Here is a 24,218-nt window from a genome sequence, read left to right as displayed (position 1 = left end):
CTTAGCAGTAATCACTCCAATCTCTAACTCTCTGATTTAAGTGTATTATGCACAAACTTTTGACCTAAAACCAAGGACAGCATGAGTTCCTTCAGTGAGTTTTCTGAAGGGGCACTTATTCCTATTATGTCAGACAGCTCCGCATTTGAATAAAATGATCCTGTTTTCAGTTGCACTGCTGCTCCTCGGGATGCACAAACTTCTAATGGCTCTTGATCATAGTCAGTATCACCAGTAGTACAAGGAAGAATGGTACAAATTTTACTCCGATAATGTTTTACATTGACTGGTATAATAGAAGAGCTGTATCTAGTTGATTTGATGATTTAATGCATGAAAAGTAAGAGTAAGAGGTGTTGATTGGTTTTGGGTCTTTGGAAGGACAGTAGACTTAAGAAACTGACCCTGAACATAAAGTAGTACTTGTCTCTCTCCCAAAATATTGTGGCCAAGAGCCAGAGTTCACATTTCTAGATCATATACGTGTTAAGATAGGTGGAATTGCATTACTGGAATGAAAATTCCAGTACAAATCAAAAATCATTGTACACGTTTCCTTGCAAGCAAGGTTTTTTTGTACATACAAGTGTCACACAAGCAAGAATAGTTCTTTTGTGATTCTAACCATTTTAATTATAGCTTACATACCTTATGCAGGAGAAAAGAGAAGAACAGAAATCGTAGCTAAAGGGCCAAGTACTGCCTTCATTTCCTCTAAAATATATTAAAACAATTTTATTTCTGTATAAGAGGCAAAGTGATGCTTTGAGAAATGAACTTAATTTGTTTTATTGCAGTGTTTTGAAAGTTTTATTTTTTTGGCTGCATATAACCTTAAGAAAATGAATAATGAACTCTGCTGTATCTAAAGTCTTGTCCTTCATGCTTTGCCTCACATACAATTCACTTTTCTTGCAGCTATTTTATTCATCAGATTAGGTCTTGTCATCTTTGCAATTCACAACAGGAAATCAATAATTAATTATGGATAGGTAAAGCAGTGCCTCACTGATTGCCTAAAACATTCAAGACTTTATAAAACCACTGGGGATAGTTTCCTAGCTGTTCCTCACTTGAATAGATTTGGCAAGTAATTAGCACTATCTCTCCATCATCATGTGTCTATTCATAGCTAAAATCAAGGGGTGAGGTGTAAAATTAAGGTACAAGATCTGTGATTAGAAGACGATAACAATGCAAAAAGTGCATTTGAAAAAGAGAAAAGTGACCAAGGCCATCTGTATTATTTTGAAAGAAAAAAATGGATGATGCTCTCAGAAGAATATAGTACCCCTTACACTCCAATGGAAGAGAAAAACAGTGGGAGAAAATACTGTAGATTATTTTAAGGTGGAATGCTGACAGCTGGAGAATAATGGCATTGTTTTCAGAGAACCCAAGATGGAGGCTGGGAGGTACATGTCTCATTTCAAAAGAAAAAATTAGTTTAACCACCAATTCTGAAAATGTCACTTCAAAGAGCTACAGAAAACTTAATAATCCTCAGCCAGTGCCAGACAGTTTTGCTGCAGTTAATGACTGTCTGAGTAGAAGCCCTCCTTTAAGCTTCATGCTGCCCTAAATATGTATTTCAATACGTATTTTTCTTTTGTCTTCTTAAGCAATTGAACTTCTGCTGTGTCTGGCATGCAGAAATGGTCACTTATAAGTAAAATCCATTTATACATTGAAATTCAGAGTAAAAACATGAGAAGCATTGGGGTCAAGCCCACTGCATCAGATAGGAGATGGAAGCACTGCATGTGTCACACAGCTGCAGCAGCTGTGGAGCAACATGTCAGCCATGGCATCTGGCACTGGGACAGGGGACTCAGGGTCCCTGGGAGAGGTGGCTGCTCCACTGGAGCTCTGCCACCTGCTTGGCCTGGTCCTTCACTGCCTGGCCCAGCTACTGCTGCTCTTTGCCTTGGCTCAAGTGATGGCACTGCTTCCATGGGGCTCTCAGCGGAGTCTCCATCCTCTCCCCCCCAGTTAGGTCTGTGCAGAGGAGGAGGGAGTGGCTTTCCTCAGGCGCTCACACAGGAGTGATACTCCCAGCATCACCTTTAACCACTCTGGCTAACTTCTCAAACTTCTCATCCTGTCACCAAGTAGTCTTTTATCCAAATTAATGTAATATTTTTTAAGCCCCCAAACTTGATGAATTTCTCTTTTAAAAATAATCTTCTTGCTTTTGTAATTTGTTAAAATGAGACTATAAGCACAAATACTAAAATCTTCAAATTATAATGAGCTTCAGTAATGTATGTCTTCACTTTGGGTCTGTTGATTTTGGGTGCTTGGCTCATAACACCTTGGGAGAGGAGAGGAAACATGACACTTGGAGTCAGCAGCCCTTCTGAAGCCATTGAAATTACTCCAGAATGAAGGATTTAAACCAAAGGGACATGTAAGCTGGGAGAACACCAGGATCTTCCAGGCTTAAACCCTACTCTTCTCTTGAGAAACATATCTTGATTTACCTCTTTGGTAGCAAAAGATAAATTCATAGGAATAAAAATGTTAATACTCGTTGGAATTGTAGAGTAACTGATGGCAGTAAAATAATGTTTATTCATAATACATTGTAAAGCAGATCAATGCCCAGGAATTCTTTTCTGGCTTTGAGTTTTTCTGGAAACAACACGAGCAAATTCAGAAAGAACAATACTTTCAGGAGTCATTTACTGTTAACAGTATTTGACAGTGTAAATTCAATTTGAATTTATAAATCCAAAGAAAAAATTAAAAACACCTTTGGGTTTAAATTAGATACTTATCTAAAACTAGTTGGTTTGTTTTTCAGAAGTGTTTCTAGAGTTTTTGAAGCTGTAAGAATTTGGTTGAAATCCCTCTTCCAAAGTAAATACTCTTCAAGTACAAAGTCAGGGGCTTTTTTAGAGAACAGTTGTCTTGTCATCTCTTTTTCAGCAGCTCCCATTTCCTTGTCACCCCCACCCCTTGTGCAGTGGTGCACAGGTCCTGTTGATAGGGACTGTCCCTTGCTGCCATGGGGCTGGCTTGGTATCTTTGTTGAGAAACACTGGGAAATGTATTTATTCTTTCTCTTTTATTAAAACAAAATAATATGATCCCTGACTGTAAACCCTAGTGATAAGTAAGGGTGGTTGTTGGCGATTGTAAAAAACACATTATTTCAGAAATCCCACGAGAGGTCCATGAGATATTTACATGGATCACCCCAACCTTGTGACCATTTCAGATTTCTCATGACAGTCAAGTCATGCACGTAATTTTCATGTGGCAATATATGTAGATTATTTGATCCAGTTCTAATTTCTCCTGTGTCCATTTAGAGTTGTGACAGCAAATTCCCACTGAAGAATTTCCCAGACCTGTGTAAGTCTGATGATCCTTGACTTAATTCACATCAGATTTATCTTTTGCTGTTAACAGCATCACACTGGTGCACGCTAGTCAGGATGTTTCATTTAACCTGACAGTGGTGCTTTAGCTTGTGAAGGAAGCAACACCAGCAGCTCAGAGCAGTGTCTGGCTGAGTTTCAAAGCGAGTAGATCCTACGTTACATACTTCCAGGCACTTTGTCTTGTTGCTGTGTTGCTTATTCCTAACACCACAGTGGGTCTGGTTACTGATCCCTGCAAGAGGTTGTCTATCAAAACTTCAGATTTCTACAGCTTATAGCCATTACAGCAACACTTATTACTGCAATTAATAATACCCTGGTACCAGTAAAAAACTGGCTTATGGATGTGGAAGTCAGATGATGAAGCAAGTCTGGTCCTGTGTGCTTCAAGTTGTCTGTAAAATTTCTGTTAAATCAGGTTACAAGAGGATCAGACCTGTAGCAAGAAGTAGCATACTGGAGAGGTTGTAAATTTCAGGAAGGCAGGACACAACATTATATATAGTTTTCCAGGCTTTAGCTGTTTTTGTATTGGATTTGTTGCATCATTTTAATTTTTTCTCTCTAGTAGGAATTTTCTGTTTAAAGGAAGTTGCTCTTCTCTGTTCCTGACAATTTCAAATATCTATGGCCAGGAGTCAGAGCAGACTGTGCACTTCAACACTGAAAGATGATGACCCATCACACAGCCATCATAAATTGTACCGTTTTTCTAGAGCACTTGGTGCTTTTCAAGTCAGTGTCTTCTTATATCAGCTGATCAGCATAATCAGCCTTGTTTTCACTTTTGCTGCATGGCTATTAGCACGTGGACTGTTGTGGGATTTCTTTCTGAGTGGATGCCATGAGGTATCCTGGTTAGGCACCATGCCCTCCCTGACTCCTGGACATTTCTTGGGCACCTCACTCTGCTACTGTCTGTGAATTCTTCAGGCAGGAGCTCTGGTTCCCTATTGGGTCAATATGTTGTCAGTTCCCATCAGGGCTTAATTTAATTTAGTCCTCACAATGTTACTGTACTACAAGAGAGAAAATGGTGTATATAGTATCATCCACCTCCACAAATCATCTCCTCTAATCAAAGACTCCACTACCAGTGACTTCTGAAAACTGGAAATTCTTGCAAACACAATAGAAATCTGCTTTCCATTCTTCCCTTACATTTTAAACACAAAGAGAATATCAAGAAAAGAAAGGAAAAACAAATTATTTATTTTCATGAGACACATTCAATAGGTGTTTGGCACAATAAATTTAGTCACTCTGACAAAATAATTATTTTCCCATGGGCCTGACGAGAATGATTCATTTTCAAAATGACTAAAGGTTGAGCAGGGAGATAAAGAACCTGTTTACCCCTTAAGCCCAGTAAAAAGTGATCAGAGAGACTACAATATCACTTTCATTTTTTATCACAATCCTCCAACTTCCATCCCAGTTTAAATCCTGCAGCTTTTCCAAAAGGATGTTGTCAGAAACATGTCACTGCCAATCAAGCTTTAACATTTGGACTTTATGAATAACTGATATAATAGAATGATGGATATATTCAGTATAGTCAAAATATAGACAAATTCCCAGTAGAAGATGTGTTGGAGGGATGTGTAATGGTATTTCTGTACTTTGCTTGTTCTCTTTCCTCCTGTAGTGTGCAGTTGCCACCTATTAAGTAATTACTGCCATTTGACAAATACATCCATTCTATAGCAGAATTGCATTGAATTGCTTTCCAGTTTGTCAAATCCTTTTGTCTTACTCTTCCTCTCCTAGATCACATTTGTGGCTAGTAAATTGGTTTCTTAAATTCAGTCTCTCATACTTTGGTCTTGAGTTAGCTTTCTTCTCTGCAGGGTACTGCTGTATACTGTATCTTCAAGTACCCAAATCAATTTAATTAAATGAATTACAGGCAGTAGACCTGAAACAAACTAATGAAAGCAGCCATCATGTCAGGTGGTATTTATCTAGGCATTAAATTGAAAAAATCCCCTTTAGGTTCTTAAAAATTAGTTTCAATATTTAATACTAATAGCTTTTGGAATTGTTGATGGGGGATAGTTTTAATAAATTTGTTACAAACTGTTTACCTTTACAAGGAAAGAAGCTTGATCCTTACAGCAGAAGGGAGCTGAAGATAAATAACTTAAAAGTATTAGGGTTTTGAAATACTGAGGTCTGTGAGCTGCCCACAGTCTGTTAAAAATTACCATTAAAGTTTTCATACAGTGATAGGAGTATGCCTTGTGTAGTCAAAAGCAATGCCAAGTCTGTACAAAACTTGCCTTAGCGTTTATTGTTTGCCTCACTGGTCTTATTGAGCTGATTTGGCTTGCCATTTTGAGAGTTTGTAGCAGAATTTATTTGAAGACCTCATTATAAGCACTACTGTCACCTGAGAGAAGAATGAAGATTTGCAGGGAAGAGAAGAAGGGAAAACATCCGCTGCAGAAAAGACTGCTAGTGGCAGCATCCTGAACAGCTCTCCTTGCTGCTCAGGCACCTTGCAGTGCTATGTCTGAGGAAGCAATGTTAACAAAGCACCTGTTGATATCCTGCACAGCAAAACTGGTGCCATGTGCTATTCCTGCAAAGTCCATGGGACAGTGCAGGTGTCCGGGATTTATTTCTTCCGCTTCCCATCAGAACCGGGCTGCAGGTATTAATGTATACAATACTGATAGAATAGGCGACAGGAAGAAAGGCTTGGGGGAAGACTCTCATCACTTTTTTCTGAGCAATAAGCCAGGGTTTTACTTGAGCAAAGCAAGAGTGCAGAAGGAGAGTATACTTGTCCATGAATATATCCAGATCCACAAAACTGGAATAATTTCTACCTTGCTTTATGTAAGCATGGTTGATGTCTCTTATTGTGCTGGCAGAGAGTAATAAATAGTACATCCCTTTTCCTTTTGTCAGATCTAAAGTCTGTCATCTCCATAGCTTCCCCTTCTTCAGTCTGTTTTAAAAAAAAAATTATTTTAACAGAAATAAATTCTGCTGTAGAAAACTACAACAGAATGAGATATAGTCACCTTTCTTGTAAGAAATTCTGACCCCAGAAAAGGAGAAAGAAGGAATCCATTTTTCTTCATCAGGATAAGGGCATAAGCTTCTCACATGTTTGCTCCTTCAGTTTTATAATAGAGAAATCAATGCACAAGTTGTTGTTAACCAGAGTCAAAAAATTAAGGCTATATGTGTTACTTGTAGTCTTGATGCTTAGATAAGATTATTTGATTTAAGCTATTCATTATAACTCTAACTATAAACTATTATGTTTTCTTTAAAATGCATGTATTTTATACATATCACTACATATCATATATAGTAATTTCCAATTTGATTTAAGAAGTTAGGGCTTCACAGATGTTTTTCTTCCATTATCATGAACCCTTCCTCTAGCTTGAAGGATGTGGTTTGTGTAGAAGTTTGTTTTTGGAGATCGGATATAGATTGGAAATGTTGTATATAGAAAATTTTGGTTTAAGGAAGTGGTATTAAAGATCAAGTATTTATTTTTTCAAGTTACTCTTACTATTTTTATTAATTAACTAGATTTCTCCCTTGTATTTTCTTATATGACTGTGATTAAATATGAGGTGCAGTTCAGTGAAGTGTCCTAAACATGAGTGATAGAGGATAGTCACTACTGACTCCAGGGAAAGTCCTGACTACTGTAAAAGCCATATCCCAGATTTCACTCTTCCTTATTTTCGTCTTTGAAATTGCAACTGAGATACACCCCTATTTTTACAAATGCATTACACGAGGACTACAGACATTTAGCACCTCTGTCTGTCCTAATTTGTTTATAGAATTTCCCTCTACAAGAAGTATGAGTATCTTCTTTCCTTCTGCTCTGTCACAGTGTTGCTGAGTTCTCTTCTAAGAGGTTCATGGAAAGGGGATTTTCAAGTCATCTTGTCTTCTGAGAGCCAGGTGCCCATGGTTTCTGTGGATAGAACGAAGTCAGACAGATACCTTGAGCAAAGGAGAGCATGGGAGGGGATGGGATTCATTGCTGCATGTGTGGAGTAGCTGAGTTGGAGTAGCTGAGTTAGAGGGTGGGAATATTTTTTACTACCCCAACCATGAATTATTCTTCTATAAGGAAGAGGAAAATTCCAACTGGTTTTCAGTAATCTTTTATTGTATTTATTTTTATTCAGCATTTCCTTGCAAAACTTCTGTTTAGCACCATGCCTGGTGCTTGATTCTATTTCCACTGAGCTCAGCAGAAAGTGGGCATTTTTAAAACTGTGAGACTGGGAAGTCTCGGTGTTATTGATTTAGATTTAACATTGAGCACTGATAAAGACAGCTGAAATCAATCAATACTGAAGGAATTTGAAATACTGTAAATAAAAACACTATCAGAAGTCAGTTTATGCTCTCATGATAGTTTCAGACTATATGTAATAAGTTTTTAAAAATGCCAAGTGTATTATTTTGGATTATTGCATTACGTTATGGTGCTGGAATAAAACATGAATTATTTAAACTCCTTTTTTAACTAACTGCTTCTAGTATTTGTGTTACTTTGTTGCATTTTTTAATATGTCACCATTAACATAGTTTTAAATAGAGGGAATAAAATTTCATTCTGTATGCCTTGAAGAAAACTGGAACAAGGGAAATGCATTGATTCTTTTTGTCTTGTGTGTGAACAAAAGGGTAGTTAGTATAACTAAGCTAAATAGATGTGCAGTCTGGTAATCCTGGAACTTCCCAATCTACTTCTTCCAAATCCTCCCTATAAAATGGAAAATATTTCAAGCCAGAATGCTGTTTGCAATGTGAAAATAGAGGTGTGGAAAAAAAGGCAGAACTATTAAACAAATAGCCTAAAACAGTGTTAATAATTTGAGTCTTTCTGAGATGTGTTATTTTATACAACTTTCTACATTTATTTTTTTAATCTTGCTGTGTCAGTACAGTCAGCACATCTTGTCCTGCGGCACTACTATATTTACCACCCAGTGGTGGGAAGAAGACAGCAGCCTACTCGTGTATCTGTAGTGAAACCAGAGAAAAATACTCTGCTTAAAGTGGGGAGCTGTGTGGCATTCTCACTGACCGTTATCATAATTCTTGGTGTTGCAGGATGGATGGTCACAGTATCACTTTGTAGCCTCATCTTCAACAATAGAAAGGGATCGGCAAAGACCATACTCCTCATCCCGCACGCCCTCCATCTCTCCTGTGCGCATGTCTCCAAACAACCGCTCAGGTAAGGCCAGCCAAAGGAAAGGCAGAGGTAATCAATCCATCACCGTCATTTTCCCTAACATCTGGATTTGTTGTTAACTTTGGTGGAAGGGCACAAAGTGTATTCTTTACTGTGGCCAAATTACCTGTTCAAAACAGGATTTTATTTTTTTTCATTAGCACCTGGTAAAGTTTTACAGAAGAAAGATTATTCCATAATCTTTTGTCATAAATTTTCCCAAAGTGTTTTCTTGATGGGAATTACCTGACTAGATCTCAGGGCAATGATATCCAGTGATAGCACCAGGAAATTCTGTTGCACACTTTGCTAGTCATGAAAACCATTATGTGGTTTATGACCATTTTGCACATTCAGTAGAAGTTTAAAGCCCACATTACCTTTTTGTCAGCTTTTATTCTATGAATTTTATTATATGAATACATATGCATATAAGTTTCACAGATTTGTCAACACATCTTCCAGTAACATTGATAGCATATTTACAACAGCTATTATCAATTCTGTATGATCTGCACAATGAACTAATGTAAGTAACAATTAACATATGACGTATGTCATACAACTAACTAATGACGTAGTGCAAATTAATTGTTCTATCTAGAAATCAGGTAATCTTTCCATCATTTTATTCCAAGGTAGAACACACCTTCATTAGATAAAGCCATTCCCAAGGAAAAATTTTCAAGATAAACAGAATGTGCTGTCAGTCTTTCAGTGGTCTTTCTGCTGCTTGTTCAAATGCTCTCATTCCATAGGTACACCAAGAGTTTAGGATCAAAATTGCCATACTTATGATTACCATTATGCCATAATTTCTTAAGAAAATCGTTTTGTTAATTATCTAAAAGCTGCATCTTAGTCTTACAGAACCACAACTGAGGAGATGTGAAAATGTAACCAGAAGTGCAGTGAGAGCTGATATTCTGTTTTTAAAATCTGCCGTTACACAAGTCCATAAAGGGCTCTTGTTCCTTTTTTTTTCTTCTCTAAAATCTCATCTTGTCTGTAATTGCAAGGTACTTGAAATGTCTGGCCCTGAAATCTTAGTTCTCTTTCTTCCCAGAACCATCTTCTCACTTCTCTTACTCTAAATCTCAGGTGAAATTTTACTGCCCTCATCAGTTATCATAAGACTGGAAAAACACAAATAATAGTAGCTGTAGAGCCCATGTCATTATATACCAGTCAGCTCAATGTCAGTGTAGAAAATTGCTGAAAAAATAATCGGAACCTGAGCAGCTCAAAGGTAGTAGGAACATAAGATGTTACTTAACTCTGAGAGTATCTATTTCTATGTAACAATGTAAGTTGCTGTGTGTCTGGTAGTATCCATATCAAATGTAAACATTGATTCAATACAAATTGTCTTATTAAATCCATCTCAATTCCTGTTACAACATAATCAAAGCACGTTGCAGAAATAAAAGTCAGTAAGTACTATGATCAGTAAGACTCTTTCACACAACATTTTTATGGACAAGCTTAAGGAATGCTAGCCAACAGCTCAGAAAACATCCTGTGTTGTATAAATAAAAAACTTACTGAAAGCCATTCACAAGGGAAGGGTATTGTTTATTGCCAAAGTGGCAGAATGCTGTGCTTAGAGCCTAGCCTGGGTCCAGTACTATTCAGTGGTTTCAGTAATGACCCAGGTAATACGCAAAAATTACCTATTACCTTTGTGGGTGACATAAACCTGGGAGAAACTAATGTTCTTTTAAGGGCATTACTGAAACTCAAAGTGATCCTGAAAAATTTGAGGTAATATTCAAAGGGAAAAAAATAACCTATCCTTTAAAAATAATTTATGAGGAGAATGTCTGACTAGATAAATGTTCTTTAGAAATTATCTGTGAATTTTTGTCAGTTGCACACATGAATTGGAAGGTGGAAAAATCAAGATATGAGAATATGCTGAATGGACTGTAATTGTTTAACTCAAGTAAAAGAGACATGAAAAGGGGTACACACCAAGTCTTCAAGCATGTAACAGCCAGCTGTGAAGAGAAATGGAGTGAGCTTTTTCTGTTTTCATAGCAGACAAATGGAAATAATGAGCAGTGAGGAGTCAGACTAGACATCAGGGAACATTTCCTAGCAGTGGGGAAAGAAAGCACTGGAACGAACTGCTTGGAGCAGTTACGTGATCTCTGTCATTAGAGATCTTTAGTTCCAGATTAAAATCTGTCAAGAACTATGTTGGTATACTGGATCCTACCGTGGGGTAAAGAGTTGAAGTAAATGAACTCACACCATCCCATCCATCCCTAGGACTGGGTGATAACAGGCTCAAACTACAGAGAGCTCTGTATTCTTCTTTTCTGTGTCCTTTAAGAAATGGAGCAGAGAAACATTATATCAATTTTCAGTCTACCAAAGTCTCCCCCTTTGCTTCCAATAAAAACTCTGAAAGAGGGTGCTTCTGCATTTTAACTCGCTTGCCAGAATGTAGATTTCCTCTCTTGGGAAGAGCAAGGGAATTCCCACGGGGAACAGAGAGAGATGATTTTATGTATATCGGTCAATTTTGTTCAAAACACCAGAGTGCTTATAACCATTACCAGAGTATGTGAAACAAAATGTGTCTTTCTGCTAGCATCTTTTTCAAGGTTTGCATTCTGGCCTGCTCCCCATTAGACTCAAGCTGCCATTAGCTGATCTGGTAGCTTAGCTGTCATGTTTCTTTATAGCTGTAGGATTATCAGCTTTAGATTTACATCACTATTGACAAACAGTTTAAAAGCAATCCCCAGTTCTAATGGCTTCATAAGAAAGAACATCTGTTCCACATTTGCTCTGTAAATTCAGAGGCCAGGGCCAGCAAAACCAAGCAAAGCAGAATTCATCATCACTTGTGCTTCCTTCCTCCATAGTTGAGTGCAAGTACTACACTATTTCTTAAGTAAAAAACGTAACGTAGTTTAGAGATGCTGGAAGATATGTCTCAAGGCCAAGCTTCACAAAGAGTTTGTATTACATTTTTAAATTCCTTTCTTTTCCTTGTTTTTGAACAAAGACATTGTTAATGCTTTTGAGCTTCTTTTTATATATCAGTTACCTGGGTGGAGGCAGGGAAGTGTGTGGGGGAAAACACTGGCACTTTAGTAGTTTTTGTACCACTTTAGTAGTTTTGTGCCCTTTGGAGGCTCTTGGGGGGCTCTGCCACTCACCCTTTGCTCCTTCTCCTGCCCTCCACAGCAGGGAAAGTGCACTTTATCTACCAATATCTAAATATATTGAAGTCAGTTTACTTAAAAGCTATTATTTTTTTTTCCTTTGCTTTTCTCCTTTTCCTAAGCATTGCAAGCTCTAAGGCTTCATGATCAGTGCCAGTGATCATATTCTCCAGTGTGTGAGACTCGAGTATAAAACACAGTTCTCTATTTTGTTACCTGTACTTTCCTCCTTTTAGCTGTACCATGAGTATAGGTGAAGATTTATTTTTCATATAGATGAAATATAGATGAAGGATTTATTTTTAATAAAAATAGCTTAAGGTAGCAATTTTTTGCTTTAATGGCAGTTATTTGTGCAAACAGATATTTAAAGACAGAGAAATTATTTGAGTTACCTTTAATTGTTAGACATTCTTCAGTGTATGTTTTTTAGGGGAAAAAAGGCTTTCTTTTCATCTGTTTTCCATTAGAGTAATTTAATTGGTTAGTTTATTTTCAAGAGAAAAGGGTTTTTATAAGGTTTTTTTCCACACAGTTGAAAGTTAACAGTCTTTTCAATGGAAATAAAGTAACCATTTTGAGGAAGAAATGAAGTAGTTTCTTACCAGAAAGTTTTGTCAAGTTAAAGAAACTGAAAACCAAAAGGAGAAAACAAAATTGTACCTTTTTTTTTTTTTAGCAATCATCTTATGTGTTAGATATAAGTAAAAAGAAATTTGACATTTAGAAATAAAATTATGTTTGCAGTTGACTGTCCAATAAATACATTTGCCTTGCTCTTGAAATAACAGCATCTCTTCCTCCATGATATGGTAGTGTTTCTTCAATCAGCTTAATGTTAGAAAACTAACAGATAAGGACTTTACTGAAATGCTTACTCAAGAGTTAGACCCTACATTCAGTCATATATGATAAAAAAATAATAATCCATTTTTGTTATCTAGCAAGTGCCCCAGCCTCACCTCGGGAAATGATCAGCCTAAAAGAAAGAAAAACAGACTATGAGTCAACTGGAACTAACGCTACTTACCATGGAAGTAAGGGAGAACACACTTCTAGGAAAGACACCATGACAGGTGAGATTTTGTTTGCATAACATATATAAAAATCAGCTGTGATAGAACACTGATTTTATAGGATTGGCTGGGCTTGCTGCACTGCAGAAAAAAGTCAACCTGCTTTGATTAATTCCCAAGTTTTAGCCACCTTGAGAAATACAACTGAAGATAAATTTGAATGAATACAACCCTATGTGAAAATGATTTGTGAACACCATGGCTCTTCACAGAAGAAAGGCTCTGAATCAAATTTTGTATGTCTTTTTCAATGTTGCAGGTTTTTTTCATTTCAGGAGGAAGTTGGTTGATCACTTTGAATTAAGTGGTATATTTGAGCATGTGCAGTGATCCCTAACATCTGTCTTTTGCAGGGAATGCTCTCCAGGATCAGTTAACTTATTTTGTATGTCAGTATTCACAGGAAATTTTTGGCTCTTTGTAAAGTCTATCCATATTGCTTTCTCAGCTGGGCTGATTTAAATGCAGTGATTTTCTCTGTATGTTGTGGCATCTGTTGCAGGTTTCTTTGAAGGCCTCTCTTCTCCAGTGAGCTCATTAATCTCTTAGCCTTTCAGTAATTAGGAAATTTGGAGTTCTTTTCCCAGTGCTGTATCTCTTCATGAATTCTCTTGCAAAATAAATGTTGGTCTCCATCACCATTGTACAGGCTTATATTATAACCATTACTGAACTTTTTGTCACATTTATATAGTGCCAAGCATCACAGTCTCCTCCAAATGCTGCCTCAGGGGAGGCAAAAAAATCACAGTAAGAAGTCTGAATGCCTGTTACCTTCTCTCATGTTCTCTGCAGAGGTCTTGGTCAGAGGCAGAATGGATTGCTTGCCAAGAACGTGGTGACTCAGCATCAATCCATCCATAAGATCCATCCTTCAAGATGGATCTTACTTCTTTCATATCCTATATTGTGGATATGAAGATACGCTGTTATCTACTATGTTATATATGATTATGCAATCAAAACCTAAAGACCAGCCTTGGAACTTGTGTGTAAATGCAATATAGAATGTTAATTAGCCTGAAGGTGAAAATCTGAAGAGAAGAATGACAGTCAAGAGTATTTGGAAACCACAGAAATTAGGAGTGTCCGGATTGACTTCTGTGGGGTACTGCTGGAGAGTGCAGAAGATTCAGTCAAGGTACTGCATTTTGTGTGTCTGTAATGTTTTGAGTGTTTCATAGTCACTGCATGAGGTGGTTTTCTATAACAATTCAGTGGCCCTTACTTGGCTGATTGTGAAGGACAGGACTGAAGTTTTTTCAGCCATTTGTCAAGGACCCATAAGGGGTGAATCTCAGGAGTAAGAGCATCAGGCTGAAAAGGAAAAAGCAGTATCATTTTGACTTTGATTTTTACATTGTGTTTTCCTCTAATATTGTCTTGTATTTTGTCTATTACTATTGATTATTTGGGTGGGCTTTTAGTAAGGAAACTTGAAACTCTTAGTATCATGCTATCAGCTATCAACTGTCTTTCCAGCTCCTGAGCTCAGTGAGGGAAAACAAATCAAAAACTTAGATGAAAAAGTGTAATATTTCATAATATTGCATGAGCAATGCACAAATAAATATGGAATTAACAAATAACTTTCTCTCTTTCAGATCACCAAATCTCTGCACATTTGGTCTGAGCTCAAATTAAGCACCATTATAAGAACAAAAGAAAATGATAGAAGGAGTTGTGCTTGTCAATGTTCAACATGGAATTTGTGTAACTTATTTGTAGCTTATTAAATAATAAATATTTTTTTAAAAAAATACAAAATAAGTATTTGTGATTTTGTGAGGCATTTTGACTTAACTTGAGTGGCCCAATACAAGTTCATGTAGCAAGTTTCTTGTGATGCCTGCATTTTGTTTTGTGCATCAGACAGTGCATTGCAGCTGATACATCCACGTGGATGGGACTTACATGAATGTTTTCTCAGGTTCCACATGGCGTACACATATTTTGATCTGCTCTTCTACTTTTGTGCCAAGCTGATGTATTACACAAAGCTTTCTTTGACTTATGGATTTTACACAAAGCATAGGGCCACAGCTGTAGTCCCAATTTATCCATGACTGTCTCCATGCTCTTCTCCAATGCTCTTCTCAGTTTATAGTTGAAAAATTTTATGACCTTTGGGCTGGGAATGAAATTAAAGTTTTTTGGTGGATTTTCAAAGTAGGAATGTTGGCTTCCTGCCATCCTGAGGATCTTTCAGGAAACCTCTGGGGAATATGGAGACTCTATGAAGTAAATAGTTTGGCTGAAGATGATAACTTACATTGATTTCATGAGGATAGTTAAAAAAATAGAGGCACTGTACCAAAGTTCTCATTGCCTTCTTCACAGGTTTATGATGCCTTTTATATTTACTGCCCATTTTCTCTTCTCTGTAGAAAATAATAACCAATAATAAAATTTTGTCACCTTTTGGGTTTTTTTAAGTGTATTTTTAAGACAAAAACTATTACATTCAGTTTAGGAAAACGGGAACTGTAAGTGCATGTGATGTTATTTATGCCATGGTGCTTTCCTTCAGAACAGGGCAGATAAGGTTCCTATGTACCATCATGGGACTCCTTCTTTAAGGTTTCTTTTACTTTTTTAGTTCCCTCACTGAACTAATATGTAAATCATAGTCTACAGAAAGTGTCTTCTCTTCCAGCAGCAGAAAAAAAAAACTTCTGAATAATTTATATTTTCCTTTGGTTGTAAAGAATCAGTCATGAATATTTTTGTTATTTAAACTTACTGGCAAGTCCCTGCATATTCAGAACACAAATAAAACACCATCAGATGTTGCAGGTGCTCTGGCTTATTATTATTTCTATTATTATCATTATCATTAATATGATTACTACTACTTTCAGAAACTATAATGCTCTGTAATCTTTTCTCACACCCTTATCTCATTTTTCACTGTGCAAGAAGGTGGGAGTGGTAGTGACAGGTAATGATCTCTGTTACCTCAGATTTGTGACGTATGGAAGCATTTTCCTTTACTGTCTTGAACTAATTTTTTTTAAATGGAGACCTGCTGCTTATAGCAGAAAAAGCAGTTTGTGCGATACCAGATGAGAATGACTACCTTCCAGCAGAGCTGCCCTTTCTTATTATCATTTTGTGTTTCTGACGGCAACTTGCATCTTGTTATTCCAAAGTGTCTGTAAATGTGTTCAGAATAAGTACTTCCAAGATCTGAAAATAGAATGTTAAACCACTAATTAAGTGACTGGTATATATGGGGATGAATTTGGTCAATGACAGCTTTGTCATGTAAACCACAGAGTAACATAATTTTTGATTTTTGTCATCTTTAAAGAAAACAGCTATGGGGAACGCTGTGACTTTTTTAACCAGTATCACTTAGAAGACTGAACAGAAGGGAGAAAGAAAGGTGTTTTTCTATAATGTCCTTTATATAATTGAACCACAAAGTACTGCAGGTTGATCATAGTATTCATTTTAGAATGCTCACAATTTTGCTTGCCAGAAAGTGCCTCTTCAGTATTATCATGTACTGATGTTTAGAGACTGCATAAAATATGCACATAAACACATACAGTGATCACTACTCTAATAATTTAATTTTCAGCTAGTTCTCACATCTCTGTGATGTGAATTCTGTGAAGAAATGTGGCTACAGAAATACATCTCTTACTCCATTTACTCCTTTCTCTTCTCGTGCCATTTTATTTTATTTTATTTTATTTTATTTTATTTTATTTTATTTTATTTTATCTTTCTATTTGTTTTACAGTTTTACGATGGTACATATACAGCATTATCAAGAAAAATCATATATTAACCACACAATATCTGTCCATTCATCTAGCTCATCTCCTTTCTTTTATATTTGTCCTCTGCTTTTTGGACAGCAAGAGTCAACTGCTCACTGAAGCATGGCAGAGTGGGCATTGAATTCTCAGGGATACCACCTGCATGTTCAGAAGCAGGTACTGGAACAGGGCTGCATTTATTGCTAGCAGCTACATTGCTTGACTTATATTTCCTCCAGAATCATTATTAACTCAACCTCCAAGCTAGCCTAAGCCACGATTTCTTATTCTTTAACTCCTAGCATTTATTTTCAAGCATTTTATGTCCCATTTGTTTTACTGCTTTAAGAAAAGATTACTAAGGGTCTGAGGGCTTTTGTGTTTTGTTTTTCATTTTAAACTTTTGAATTTGTATCCCCATCACTGCAGTAAAATCAGCAACACAGAGCTTGCAACTATTTCCATCAGCTGAAACTATCCATTTTCCATTGCGGAGTATGTATTGTGTTGCAGCAAGACCATAAGACTTCAATCTGGTGTGTGACATTTGTGAGCACATCAGTGCAAATGTCACAGTAGTGCACTGGACTACTACTGGACACACCAACTCTGAACTATTTATAGGTTTATAATAGTCATGGATAATGGCAGCACGTATGGACCACATGTGTTTTTATTTATCAGTATGGAAAGGTCATGACCTCCCTCTAATGTCTGATTGCCTGAAGGAACAAAATACAAATTAGCATGTGTCCGGTTTGCTGTTCTTCATAATACCCTCAGATGTTGCACCTTGTACCAGTCTTTGACTCTTGACATTAAACAACCATGAACAGCATTGACTTGTCTGAACTCAGTATGTTCAGTCATGTCGGACTAGAAATTTGCATGCATGAAACTTAAAACCCACTTATCTTGGCACATATATTAATAAGAAACAAAATGGTTGCAAGTTCTTCCTCTGTCTATGACAGTCCAATACACTGAATGTCACTTTAATGTTTTTTCAAGAACTAGGACTTCGCAAAATGGATATCTGAAACACTTGAGTATCTTTAGATCTTGAGAAGAGGAATTTGAATAACAAAACTTCTGGCATTTTGTGGGACAGGCAAGAAAATTGGAAGAACAGCATTAAAAAGATGATATCAAGGAAAGATCTGGCAACTGTACTACTGAGAGTCATGTTGTCATGGGATGCACGATAAAGAGCAATGTTGATGCAAACTTCTCTAGTACTAAAGACTCATCAGGAGAGGTATCTTCAAAGACTACAGCAGAGGCTGCAGTTGGAATATAAAGAAACCCACTGAAATAACAGTCAAGTCTCAAAAATCCCTTAAGTGACAAAATGTAACCTAAATGCAGAGAACCTCTGGAGATCAACTCTTGCGTTCAACTTTGCAGATCAACTTTGGCATTGACATTGACAACCAAAAAACACTACTCAAGCAGTACTCTCCATCATTTCAGCTGTTTCTCTCTGTTGTGGCCTATTGGCATACAGGTAGAATTAAAGAGTATCTACCACTGGAAGAGCCCAACCAGCATCTGTCACTAGAGTTCCTATTATTACCACCTTAAAAAAAATGGGTCATGCTGCACTTCGAGATCACCAGGGCTCTTCTCCATCTCCCACACAGGACTCTGCACTTTCTTAGTTATTGCATCCAGCTCTTCAAGGATCAAGAGGGGTTTCACCCCTATCTGTTAATTATTTTGAAGTGAAAAGTCTCTTTTTTCAGCTGTTAGAGCTCATCAAGCCACTATATAAGCCCTGTCTTTATCCCGTTTCCACAAATATGGTGCAGATCTTTAAGAAAAACCATCTGAGATCTATAAAGCAGCGTCATGGAGCAGTGCATCAAACTGACAAAAATTACACCCTCAGCATGGAACCCATGGCAGATGTGAAGATCCGAAATTATATATTCCAGTTAGCTTTGGCTGAAGGCCATGCCATTGCTTTCTCCAGAAAGGATGCAGTGGTGGGGGGAAAGGTAGAGGAAGTTTTACATGCAGAGGTCTATGCTTGCATATTGCCAAAGGAAGAAAGAGTGCTTACATCTTCAGTAATATGGTTCTTCCTAGTGATATGACTAGCATGGATCTCATATCCAGCTTTCAGCTCTGATGCTCAGTGCTTGCCATCACAAGTTTTGAGCTGCAAAGGTTCTAAAAGCCATTCTTGGTGCCTCCAGGTTTTATACAGTTGCACACAGACCTGAGAGGAGTTGCGGGCCATGTTTCAGTTCCACTGATGATGCTGATTTATAACTACTTAATTTTTACTTTCAGGCCTGTTCTTTTATATTAAGAGTCCTCATAACACCATTCAATCATTGGTTAGAGTGTCTGGAAAGTTAATAATGAATGAAAAGTGTGCAGCAGCCACGTAAAATGCTACCTTCATAGTCTTTCAAATATGAGAAGTAACTACAGTCTTTCAAGTCTTATCAGCAGACTAAGTTTCAGCTACATTGCCAAATCAGAGGAATCAGTGGAGTCAGCTTTGCAAGGAAAATCCTTTGGTTTTCATTTAGGGTTTTTTGGGACAGGGTTGGAAATAAATTTTTGCAAGACTGTATATTATCATCCTCTTTAGAAATACTTCCAGTTTCAAAACTCCTAGCTTAGTTTTGTCTGTGCATTTGAGTAGTAGGACATCTGAGAAGAAAGTGACAACAATGACAGCAGTTGTGGATTTTAGACTATCTTGGCCAGACCTCTTCAGTATAACTACATACTACTTATTGCATGACTTGTCACTGATATGTAGTCACTTTATGCTTGATTAATTTCATGATAAAACTGCAGGATTAATAATCCACATTGCCCTACTGAAGTGAAAGAACTGAAATGTTTCTTAATCTCAATATTTACAACTGCTGTTTGTTGTATGTGTTACATAAGCCAAACTATAACCTGAAATTTATTATTGAATGCTAGCTTTATATGAAATTATTTTGTTGATGCATATAAGAAGTGCACAAGATTGTTATGAACATGACGTGGAGCCTGTTACCATTAATAAATGAATACCAAAGAGATGTATGTACACCAAAGCAAAGATGATGACCATTCAGTGGGAGGAAAAGTCAGCAGATGCTTTTAAAGATTTTGGTGTGTGGGAAACAGGCTTAGTATGATGTATTTAATGAAGAATTCGGTTTGAGACCAAAGAGGTATGTTTGGTAAACCTGCTTTTTCCTTCCTTTTCTCTCTCTGCAGCTCAGAACACTGGAATCTCAACTTTTTACAGGAATTCGTATGGTGCACCTGCTGAAGATACCAAACATAACCAGGTAAGTACAGAGACTAAAATGTTAGTGTTCCAGATGGCAAAAGACTGGTGCAACATCTTATATGGAAATGAAAGAAAAATACCAGAAATTTTAAAAAATCACAAATAAACAGATTGCTTCCTGTAACATTTTACTATGTCCAAATAAACACCTGTGTTTGAATATGGGAAATGAAATGAGGTCCTGAAGGTCAGTTACACCTTGATAGCAGTTCTAGAAATAGAAACTAGAGTAGTTATGTTCCTTTTTGCAGTTGTAATATCGGGCCCAAACTTGTAAGCTCACTTGTGGGACTGCTAAAAGTAGTGAACTTAAGCAGCCTTTTTCAATCCCTGCATAGTGTTCCATACAGATATTTATTTTGAACAAATATCACATAGTTTGGGCCATAGCAGTGTGACTGTTCCTGCCATCTTGAGGGAAAACATTACTAACATGCTGAGCAGCAGGATCCACAAAGTGTTACCACATCGGTGTCTGAGCATCAGTATTCCCAGTGATAACCATGTGAGGAATGACAGGCTACATCATTTTGCAGTCACTAAGTCTGCCCAAAATTACAGAGGTGGCATGAATTGGGAGATAGTCTTCTAGGATAGTCAGCATGTGTTTATACATTTCAGATTTCAATAATGTACCAATTCTAAAATCAGAGATTCACTAGGGATGTCTAAAAAAAAAAAGTATGGCAGCCTTAGGTTAGAGGACTACCTGAAAATTTTTTTCTGCTTATCATAAAGTTTCCAGCATCAAGGTAACTAGCTGGAATGTACCAACAACACAACATTGTCAATATGAAATGTTGAGGAGGTGTTAAGAAGATGCTTCTGCTTAACAATAGCAGAAGAACCCATTTTAGGGCGCTTTTCTCATGTCAGTGCCCTGAAGACTGTAAATGGTTTTTAAGGATATGGTGTTACTTCTTCCCCTAAATCTCACTTCAGTCAAAAGCAGCTGCAAAATGTTTAGCATCTTTGGAATGTAAATTGATTACATTCAAATTCTTTAAGGCTGAGTTTTGGTCACCAATATTTGCATTATAAAGCTGCAAGTTACACACAGATTGTAGTTATGAAAGTGAAGTGTAAGCTATGCTGTATGAACTACTTTTGACATAAACCAGCATCTTTTGCAGCAGTAATATTAAATAATAAATATATTTGATAATAATAATACTATTAAATAAATGTAAAGAAATAAAATTACAAGGCAGAGCTGTGGAATTAATTCAGTGTTAAAGCAGTACTTTGAGCAGAAGTTAAGGTAATGCACAATTTTGTATTTTTAGCACAAGAAACATAAGTGAGATTTGCTCCTTCCATCCTGTTGCCTACAATAAGTTGTATCTAACAAGCTATGGGTATTGTTATATTTCAGGTTTCAGCACAGCCAGTTCCACAGGAGCCCAGCAGAAAAGATTATGAACCATATCAGCCATTTCAGAATTCAACAAGAAACTATGACGAGTCCTTCTTTGAGGACCAAGTGCATCATCGTCCACCTGCAAGTGAATACAACATGCACCTGGGACTAAAGTCAACTGGCAACTACGTCGACTTCTACTCAGCTGCTCGTCCCTATAGTGAACTTAACTATGAAACAAGCCACTATCCAGCCTCTCCCGACTCCTGGGTTTGAGACTTGAGCAGATACAAAAGCTCCAGGAACTGTGCATGTGCATGCATACCACGAGACATTTTTTTCCTGCAAATTTAGTTTGTTAAAGTCTGTTCCATAGGAAGACACAGATAACCAGTACGGAAAAAATTAGGAGATTTTTTTAGGAGGCTAAAAGATATGAAAGCTAAACCTGGGATTAATTAGAAAGAAATATATATATACATATATATATTTTACAGTGTGAGGCCTGTAGAGTCTAAAGTTTAGTGCTGTATAATGAATGTGGCTGAAGGAAGGAGGAAGAACATGACAGTGGATCTGAGTCAAGAGTTAAGCACAAGTTACTGAGCAGCGTACATACTTTATGGGGAACAGCTTCTCACACTTTGTTTAATATCCTCATTCATCGTGAATCTAGGCTTCAAGTTGCATTTGGGGTTTCCTCTGTACAGCAAGATGTTTCTTGCCTTTTGTTAATGCATTGTTGTAAAGTATTTGATGTACATTACAGATAAAAAAGGTGCATTGTGTATATTACACCAATGCCAAAGTGTTTCTTCATATATGGTTCTAAATATTGCTTCAATTTCAAATTTTGAAAGATGTATGAATTTCCAGTTTTTTGTTTTCTTTTCCCCGGTGCATTTTAACATAAAAAAAAAAATCAAAAAAAAAAATCAAAAAAAAAGGAATATTTAGCAGTATTGTTTGTTCTGATATGTGAATTTGTTTGTGGCAACTAAAACAAAAGGCATTCAGCAGTTTCTGACAATTAACATTCATCATTCCACACTCCTTGTAAACGAAGTGCTTTTTCACTGCCTAAAATTTTAGATGTAGATATTTGAAATAGATTTTTTTCATTTATACCAGTTTTCTTTATGATGATACAGTGTTAAAAGAAAATAAATTACAATTGATCTGTCATCCATATTTGCTAAGAATGTCTATTTCCAAGAACCTACCATACAAATACACATTCTTACTCGTGTGTGTCCACGTATGCATAGTATTCCGTGTGCGTGTGTTTGAGTGTGTGTGTTTGTGTGCCGTAAGACTTCTTTTCATCCAATGTTCTCCTTGTTAAGCTTCAATTTTTGTTTGATTTTCTGTTCTTCTAAACAGTGGAAACTCCAGTATGTGCTTTCTCTTACTCACTTCCGTAACCATCAATAGCAATTCAACATTGCTAGGCCACATGCTCACAAAAGAAGGGGTAGCTGATTTTTTTATCACCAACTCCATCACCCTTAAGTGCCATTTTCTTTAAAACAGCGTCTTTTGATCTCCTCTTGTGGAAATTTCATTACTCTCCAGCCACCAACCAGTAAGTGCTCAAGGAAGGCAGAGTTTGATCTTGCCATCTCCCTGAGGTACTAAAAAACTAAGACCCATCAGACTTTAATCTGGACTCTCCATACTCTGTAGACTGCAGAAGGGTCCAATTCTTGAACCATTAGGACAATCATTTATTTTAACCCATACCAAAAATAAAACTCAACATCCAGAACACATTCCTCAAATATGAAAATGAAGACCATTTCTGTGCATTTAAAGTGAAATTCTAAAAATTTCAAGGGACAGAGAATTTTGTTGTTTGTTGGGGTTTTTTTTAATTTTAAAAGAACAGCTACGTAGGCTAGGAGGCCAGAAGAGCTGGCGCCGGAAGAGCTGGCGTATTCATCTTAGCTTTTTATCATGCTGGAAGGAAAAGAAAGAAGCATTTCCTCATTTCTGTGATTGAGGCAACAAACAGTTCAGCATACAGTTTTCAGAGCATAAGACCCACCACTAATGGAGTAGTTGTAAATTGCTTAAATTGCCAATAAGGAATTTGTTTTAGGTTGCAAACATTTCTGTGCTTAGTCACTGTAATAGTTTTAATATCACCTGGCGCACCTCTGGCTGTGCACAGGGGGAGAAGTCTCTCACAAGTCATCACCTGCTCTATAGGATGCAGCCCAAATAGTTCATGCAGGCAGGTTTTGTGATGTAGAATTGGTTTATTGGCAATCTAGGACTATAGTTTAATCTTTTTGGCAGTTTTTCCCAGTGTATGATATGTAACCTTTGCTCTTTGTAGTAAATGGGGAAAAAAATAGCATGCAAAAAAATTTTTAAAAAATTTCAGAAAGGGTGGGTGGGAGGGGCACAGTGGGCCAGATGTATAGTGAGGTAGATAAAAATACTATTCATAGTTTTGGACACAGGTTGTTTATATTTTATTTATTACATTGATTTTAATAAGTGACATTTGCAGTGCTCTTTTGAACAAAGCACATTTTCAGTATAAAAACTTTTTTTTAATAAAGAATGTCACTCACAACTGGAAGTTCTTCTTGACTGCCTGACAAACAGCAGGCTGGTGCAGCTCTCCAGGTGCAGGTTTGCCAACAGGCTGAGGGGAATGCATCGTTTTGTTCAAAGTTCTTAGAATGGGAGATTACTGTAAGTTGGATGTATTTCCATTCTTCAAACTACTGAAATGCCCACTCCTTCAGCTCATCTTAGGAATTACTTGGAGTCAAATGTTGACCATTGCTCAAGTGAGAGATTCTAGATTGATGACATGGCAGAAAATACCTTTTGTCTATACTTTGTGTCAGTTTGTTTCCATTTTTCTGTAGCGGCGGGTTCTCCGACTGATAACAT

The 24,218-nt window shown here is 37.0% G+C and overlaps 1 protein-coding gene across 7 annotated transcripts in view; it reads left to right on the top strand.

Moving 5' to 3' along the window:
• CTNND2 (catenin delta 2) overlaps positions 1–23,665 on the top strand; it is a 712,671-nt gene extending 689,006 nt beyond the window's left edge. For all 7 annotated transcript variants that reach the window (XM_014260357.2, XM_088053661.1, XM_088053643.1 and 4 more), the window contains 4 exons: positions 8,493–8,619; positions 12,740–12,871; positions 19,873–19,946; positions 21,324–23,665. In XM_014260357.2, coding sequence (XP_014115832.2) covers positions 8,493–8,619; positions 12,740–12,871; positions 19,873–19,946; positions 21,324–21,584 — 594 coding nt within the window. In that variant the 3' untranslated portion in view covers positions 21,585–23,665. The remainder of the gene's footprint in view (positions 1–8,492; positions 8,620–12,739; positions 12,872–19,872; positions 19,947–21,323) is intronic.
• The last annotated feature ends 553 nt before the right edge of the window (positions 23,666–24,218 follow it).

The sequence above is a fragment of the Pseudopodoces humilis genome, chromosome 1, assembly GCF_049639895.1.
Source record: "Pseudopodoces humilis isolate 2021_Gansu_Grassland_sample_001 chromosome 1, ASM4963989v1, whole genome shotgun sequence".
NCBI classification, from domain to species: domain Eukaryota; kingdom Metazoa; phylum Chordata; class Aves; order Passeriformes; family Paridae; genus Pseudopodoces; species Pseudopodoces humilis.
The sequence above is the reverse complement of the archived record's forward strand: the minus strand, read 5'-3'. Positions and strand labels throughout refer to the sequence as shown.